Genomic DNA, 7,317 nt, shown 5'->3' with positions numbered 1-7,317 from the left:
GTCTCCCTTTGCGTTCCGTCTCTTTTTCCTGCAGGTGATGTACGGGCCGCGTACGCAGGAGCGCTTCAACCCGCCCTCCTTTATGCAAAGGGACCGATTCTGCCGCTTCCAGCCCACCTACCCTTACCTGCAGCAGGACATCGACCTGCCGCCCACCATCTGTCTGTCGGACGGCGAGGAGCTGCCCCCCTACAAGGGGCCCTGCACCCTGCAGCTGCGCGACCCCGAGCAGCAGCTGGAGCTGAGCCGAGCCTCGGTGCGGGCGCCCCCCAACCGGACCATTTTCGACAGCGACCTCATAGACGTTTACGTGCACGGCGGCGGCGGATGCGGAGGCCCGCGGCCCCCCAGCAGCAACTCGGGCAAGAGCGCCTCGAGCGCCCGCATGGAGGGCCCGCCGCCGACCTACAGCGAGGTCATGGGTCAGATGCAAGGTCAAGGGTCGTCCGCCTTCCTCCACCAGCACAGCAATAACGCGCCGCCCTCCGCCCAGCGAAACGCCACCGCGCCCACGCCACAGCCACAGCCTCCTCCGCCGCCGCCGCCACCGGCGGTCGTGGGCATCCGAGTCGGGCACCAGCAGACTGGTAGCAGCAGCGTAAGCACAACGGTGCCCGGCAAGGCAAAGGATAGCCAACGGGACTGATCCCCCCCCCCTCCCTTTTCACTCCCACAAACAAACAAACAAGCAAACAGACAAAACAAAACAAAACAAAACAAACACACACGCACGCATATATACTCCCATACAAACACGTGGCGGTGAGAGACACAGGGAGGCCGAGAGAGAGAGTGGGGGAAAAACTTGAGAAAGAAAAACGAAAGCGAGAGAGCGAGGGAGACCGAAGGAGAGAGAGCGAGCAAAGACGTGCAAGACGTGGCACTCTCTAGGACTGCCCCCCCTCCCCAGCGCTCCCCCTTGCACAATATGAACAGAATCGAGGAACCAAGCTTACAAATTATTATTTTTTGTATGTTTCTCTTTTTTTTTTTTTTTTTTGCTAGAAACTGTGGGCCTTGTGTGGATGTTTTTTGGCTTAATAGCTATTTTTTCTGTTTGTTGTCTGTTTTTTTTGTATGCTTACGTTTATTTAAAAGAGAAAAAAAAGATTGTTGGCACAGACATTTGCTTGAACGGCCACATGGGCCATAGGATTGAGGATCTGTCTTTCGTTTGTATTTTTTTTTTTCTTCTTCCTTTGTTCGTTCTCCTTTTTTTTGCTTTTGGGATCTGGGCACAGACAATTATCCGAGTTCCAAAATTTGAGTGCCATGATTCACGCAGGAGTGAAACCACCAGGGGGACGTGAGGGGACAAAAAAATCGTAAATATTAAGTTGCACTAACTTAACTGTTTAAAGAGAAGAGCATAAGGCTACCTTTCTCGTGCATCGCTCCCCTAAATGTGTGTTTTTTTTTGTTTTGTTTTTAAAGGCGACTAAGCATTTTGCTTTCCTTTTCTCTTCTTTCTGTTATCTATTTAAAAAAAAATACAGAGGGGATAGAGAACTCTGATCCAGCCTAAATCTATACACAACTGAACTGCAAAATGGCACTTAAGGGGTTAACAAAATCTGTTCAAATGTCCATTTCTCTTTCCTCTGAACAACTGAATTATACTAGCACGGAGTCTTTTGGATGGAAGTCATGATACACACACATATATCGCTTTCATCCTGTCAAGTAGCACTTTATACTTCCTGTCACCTCAGAGTTGTCGTTGGGTCCAAGAGCAGGGGACTTGTGGGAAATGTAGTCTTATGCACACCCATTCACTCACTGTCATGAGTGTGCATCTTTTTTTTTCTTTTTTAAATCAAATTGTTGGTTTGCTTTAGAAGGATCACAAGACTCCCCTGCCCCCACCACTATCCAGTAGATTATATACGAATCTTTTTCAGTTTTGTCCACCTATTACTTTCCGTTAGGCAGTCCTCATGCTTACTTTGTGTTGCGTTAAGTGATCATTTAGAGAGGTGTATGAAAGATGGCTATGACTTGTGTAGGTTTGATCGAGGGACTGTGCCCGAAACGGTGTCGCCACAAATCGTGCATCAGACACATTCCCTTGTTGCTTTTCTGTCTGTCTGTAGTCTGTAGACTGTTAATTCGTCGTTTTTAAGCATTGCACCCGGGAAGAACCATCTAGAGACACAGACGGGGGGAGAAAAGCAACAAAACTGAAAAGACCAACATACTCGTTTATGATTGTTAAGACTAGGTGATGATTGTGGACCCAAGACTGGATGGTGTGGATATGTGACCTGATGATTAGAGAAGGACAAATCTGAGTTGACTCGAAAAAGGAACAAGAATTTTTCAAAGAACAAACATTTACCCAGAACACATAGAATGAAAGTTACGTGTATCCCATTGAATGCCAAGAGAAAGTGTGTGTGTGTATGTGTGTGTGTGTGTGTTTTTCCCCTCTGTCTTGAGTTTTATTTTGTTTCTATTGTTTGTTTTTCATAGTCCCGCATATGCCCATGTCTATCGACCACATTCAGAATGCTTTCAGACGCGCTGATTGTTTTTGATCTGTACTTTGAGAACCACTGGTCTTGGGCTTCCAATCGAGAGAAAAAAGGCCCACAGAAAAAAAAAAGTTTTATCAAAGCTGAAGGTATTTATTTTGTTATGAAGTATTTATTTGTATGTACAACCTTTTGAGACAAGTGTTTTTTCTCTTTCCCCTCTCTTCCCTTACTAGTGGCAAAGCCACTTTTGGTTAAATGGCTGTAGGCATAGACAACAATACAAGCTCCTGCATTGTTAAAAAAAAATCCATATTTTGATGAATGACGTTCCCATTTTTTCCCCTTACCACCATCATTGACAAAAACACCTATCATCTTATCCCCCCACCTTTTAAAACCCTCAAGTCATACTTAGGAAAGCCTGGTTTTGCTCCGTAAACTGACTGACTCCTCATTGGTTTTCCTTCCTGTCACTCATTCTGAGCGCACAGTCTGAGTTTTTTTGTCTGTTTTTGTGTGTTTCGCTGCTGCTCTGCGCTGCTACTGCTGCTGCTGTCGTCAGATGTCCCACGTGTAGCCCTCTGTCCGCCTTTTCGCACCCCGCTGCCCCAAGCCCTCACACACACACACACACACACCTCTTAAGTATTTTACTCTATACCTTATTTAGAACGAGAACTAGCTCTCACGTATGTTTGTCTTTTCTTCTTTCTTTTCCTCATTTATCTTTGTTTTATATGTTCCCTCATGGCTCTCTCTCCTCCCGCTGTCGTAGCTTAGACCAGACGGGGAGCGTGTAATTATTATTTTTTTTTATTTTTGTTTTTCTCTTTCCTACAATTTTTTGTTATGTTTGTCGACCCGAGATGATTGCATGTTGTCGTCATTGATAGAATTACGTGAGCAAATTCCGTGCCTAATGGTCAAGTTTGAGCAGACATAGGAACCCACTTGCACTCAAAAAAAGCCCCCACCTTTGTTGTGCCTCACTTTCAACGGTGCTTTTTTCAGTAGTTTGACTCTGTTTATTTGTACGGTGCTGTATATAACTTGAATATATTATGCACATATCCTACCCAATGGGTAGACAACCACAAGAGAACATGTTAATACTGTAATATAATGTATAGATGATATTAAAAAGAAAAATTTAACACGGTGGCATCGAGTTTTGTGAATGCCCTACAATTGTGCTTTGTCTTTTTGTAAAAACAGAGTAAAGTTTGCAAAAATAATGCTACGATATGGTCACATAATGAATACGAAAAATACTTCTTATATTTTTTCCTATACAGTAAATGCAAATCTGTTATGTGATGAAAACAAATATTCTGATATAAGGCAGTTGTACACAGGATAAATAGCTGCAGCTTTTGTTACTTCCAGAGAATAATTATCGATGCCAGCGCTTGCCATTTATTTATTTGACCTTTTTCGTGACTGCTAGCTGTTTGGACTTGTATTAACCACGCTCGAACTACAGCAAAAAGACAAAAAAAGAAGAAAAAAAAAATAACACAAAATCTATGAATGAATTGTACCATAGCTGATGGAATCTAAAATCTTTATAAAAAGGACATGACATGGGATTGAGGAAGGACTTCTTGTGAGATGGTGGACAATATCATAAATAGTTCCGAGGGCTGGTTTCGCCCCTTTTTTGGTTCTTAATGGATTTTTGAACCAGCCCCTCCACAAAAAAGGGATTTAGATGATGCAAGACATACTACAGTAGTCAACAAGTTTTTTAAATTTTTATTTTCTTTTTTATTTTACACATAATCAAGTCATGTGTGATGTGTAAACAAGCACTGCGATTACCTTTTGTGCGAATGATCCACAGTCCATTATTGATACTGTGCATGCTCATTTGTTCATTTCCTCTGAATCATTTTTTTTGTTTTGTTTTTTGTTGTTGTAACAACCTTTCAGCATCAAAGGTTTCTTTTGTTATCTTTTTTTTCTAATGCCAGGCTGTTGCATTTCCTTTATACGAGCTTGAATGAACGACACAGGCTGTCCGAATGGTGTGGTTCTTCTCTCAATTCCATGGATCAAAAGATTTTTTTCCCGGAAACAAAAACAAACCGAAAGTCACAGTGCTGTGTTTTTATCTATTTGCCTTCATCATCATCATTATCACCACCATCATCATCATCGGTCATCATCTCTCACCACAGGACTGTATCCAACCTGGACTGAAAATAAAAACATTTCTGCTTTCTCTGCCAGAAGGAAACCAGTGACTGAGGAGCCACTGCAGTGTTCTTATGCCTTTTATTATTAATATTGATGATTATTATTATTAATTATTATTTAAGCAATTGTGATGTCATCCGTTTGCAGCCTGAGGTTTGTCACTGCAATACTTTTACAGGAAAAGGTGACTTTAAAAAAAATATGAAAAAAATGGAGAGAAAAAAAAATAATAAAACTGTTGCTCAAAGTACTGTTGTAGTCCTTCATGAAACAATTCCATGCTTGTTCTTTCGCTGTGATAAAATGGCTAGAGAGCGATTAAAGTTGGGAAAAAAGAACTATTAGAATGGGTGTCTTTTGTGCTTTTGTGTGTGTGTCAACAATTTTGTTTCAACCATAGCAGCATAATGCCGTATTTCAGCGTCACAGGACATGTGCCTTAAGTTTCCAGCTCATCTTTGAGCTATATGTACCTGAATCAGGAAGTGATCATTGTATGCCACACATGGCATTCAGATTACAAAAATAAATGATTGTGGCATAACTGTAGCCTTCGAATTTTGGAAAAGTCTTCAGGATAAATAAGCATTTGTTAACTGTTTAGTGTCCCACATCCATTCAGAGGGTATCCTCCTACAGGACATTGAAAGACTTAAATTCATGACAAATAGGAACTTTTTACTTACTGCTCTAATCATTTCTAAAAAAAAAAAAAAAGATGTGTGTCAAGGACATTAGTTTTGTTGTCTTCAAAGTCTAATATAGGTATTTGCTCTTTGCCTTGACAAGCGACTGTATCCTATCCGCTGACATTATGTTGGTGCCACATAATAGGATGATTTAGGCTTTTAGACTGTTACACTGCTACAATCAGATTTGGGAGATAAGATGCTTTTATCCTTACAAGTGTAGAACAACATTCAAGGTGTGGGTCAGGTTTGTTAAGGTGCTCTTGAAAATGGTGAGTCTTTAAGAGATTCTTGAAGGTATAGATGGATGCTCCTACTCTGACAGTATTTGTTAGTGAGTTCCACCATCAGAGAACCTCAAACAAGAACTGTCTGGACTAAGATTTCCCCCATGTGTGGAGATGCCAATACCAGATGACGTTCCGTTGGAGGAACACGGTGGATGAGAAGGAATGTTAGGAGTGTTAGCCTTTTAAACAAAAGTGTCGTGGCACACTTCACGATAAGATTTTTTTATTGACCAACGTTTTGGCATACGCCTTCATCAGGGTCATTTCATCAGGAGTGTTAGCCTGCCGACTTCTTTCAAGTAGATTGGGTGTCTGTCCACTCTGGACAAGCGTTAGACTTGAATTTGATTCGGGTGGTCATGGATGGACAGTGGAGTTCAATGCACAGCGGAGTGAAGTGCCCTCTCCAGCTGATGAAAAACTATAGGTGCGCCGCTGTATTCTGGATCACCTGTAAGTGTTTCACTTTGTTTGCTGGAGGACTTACTATAGGAGGTCATTGAAGTAGAAGCCTGTATCAGTACCAAGAGCTGGGTGGCATACTGAGTCAGATATATGATCATATCATATGATTTGATATATCTGATTTGCATTTTGAAGCTGTGCTGTATAGTGCATTTTTGGTAAGTGAAAGTCACAGCTACTGTAGGTCAGGGGAAAGGAGGTTAACCTTTTTGGAAGCCCCAAATCCCTCTGTGAGATGCTTAGACATGACATACAATGATCTTTCAGAGAAACCCAAAATGTAAGATACACGACATGCCAGTGATTAGTAATGGTCAAAACATTCTGTTATTGCTATCTGACTGGCAGTCTCAAAGTAGGCGTGTTATTGGTCTTAAGTGACATTGGTGAATAGGCTACCCATCATCATTCATTGACTCATCTTCTCAAGCAGGCAGTTTGTGTTAGTAAAAATATAGAGGTAGGTAAGGAATAATAATAATAATGAAAACACTCTCCTGAATTTCAGTCTGTCCATTGCTTGATGTAATTCTTTCAGGTCTTTGATGCATTTATTTACAGTAATACATGCACTTTAATATCTTAGCAAGAGAAACAACTGGCAGAGTAGTTTTTTAATTCAATTATTCCTTACAACTAACTCCCCTTTATGTCAACAAACCGTTTTATAGATACAAAACACAGTCTCCTTCTTTTATCACAGCAAGGCCATTCAGCAAGTTACTACAGCAAGGCCACACTTCATCAATTAAAACCAGTAATATTCACACACATTAATAGATTTTATGTGACAACAGAAATTAATTCAGAGCCCTTGCTACTTTAACCTCAGGACTTTGTTAAATCCTAAAGGTTATAGGTCTGGTTTTCCTCCGGCCCAAGAGAGCTTTCACAAAACTCTCTCATGGCCCACAACAGGTGTTCATTTGTGTCTCCTCTCAGCCATTTGCTGTGCCAGTCATTGCTCCTTGGACTCAAATGAATAAGGGCTTTAGAAAAGGACTGTCAGGCAGTGATAAAGTCTTACTATCGATTGAATTGTCGCCCGGGACCGTTTTCTGTGGCCGTTAAGTGTGTTTGTCCGAGTTCCCTAGTGAAACCTGTGAAACCTGTGTCCTAAAGAGGCTTCTCTTTTCACAATCTTTGTCTGGCCCTGTGTGTCAGCTGTCGTGCATGAAGAAAGAAAACAGTGGAAGC

At 41.6% G+C, this 7,317-nt stretch overlaps 1 protein-coding gene across 2 annotated transcripts in view; it reads left to right on the top strand.

Moving 5' to 3' along the window:
• Nucleotides 1-5,023, top strand: part of ldlrad4a (low density lipoprotein receptor class A domain containing 4a) — a 68,899-nt gene extending 63,876 nt beyond the window's left edge. For both annotated transcript variants that reach the window (XM_062528729.1, XM_062528728.1), the window contains one exon: nucleotides 35-5,023. In XM_062528729.1, the coding sequence (XP_062384713.1) occupies nucleotides 35-646 (612 nt within the window). In that variant the 3' untranslated portion in view covers nucleotides 647-5,023. The remainder of the gene's footprint in view (nucleotides 1-34) is intronic.
• The last annotated feature ends 2,294 nt before the right edge of the window (nucleotides 5,024-7,317 follow it).

This window comes from Sardina pilchardus, chromosome 24 (genome assembly GCF_963854185.1).
Source record: "Sardina pilchardus chromosome 24, fSarPil1.1, whole genome shotgun sequence".
In the NCBI taxonomy this organism is placed as follows: domain Eukaryota; kingdom Metazoa; phylum Chordata; class Actinopteri; order Clupeiformes; family Clupeidae; genus Sardina; species Sardina pilchardus.
Note: the sequence above shows the minus strand (reverse complement) of the source record. Positions and strands in the feature narration are given on the sequence as shown.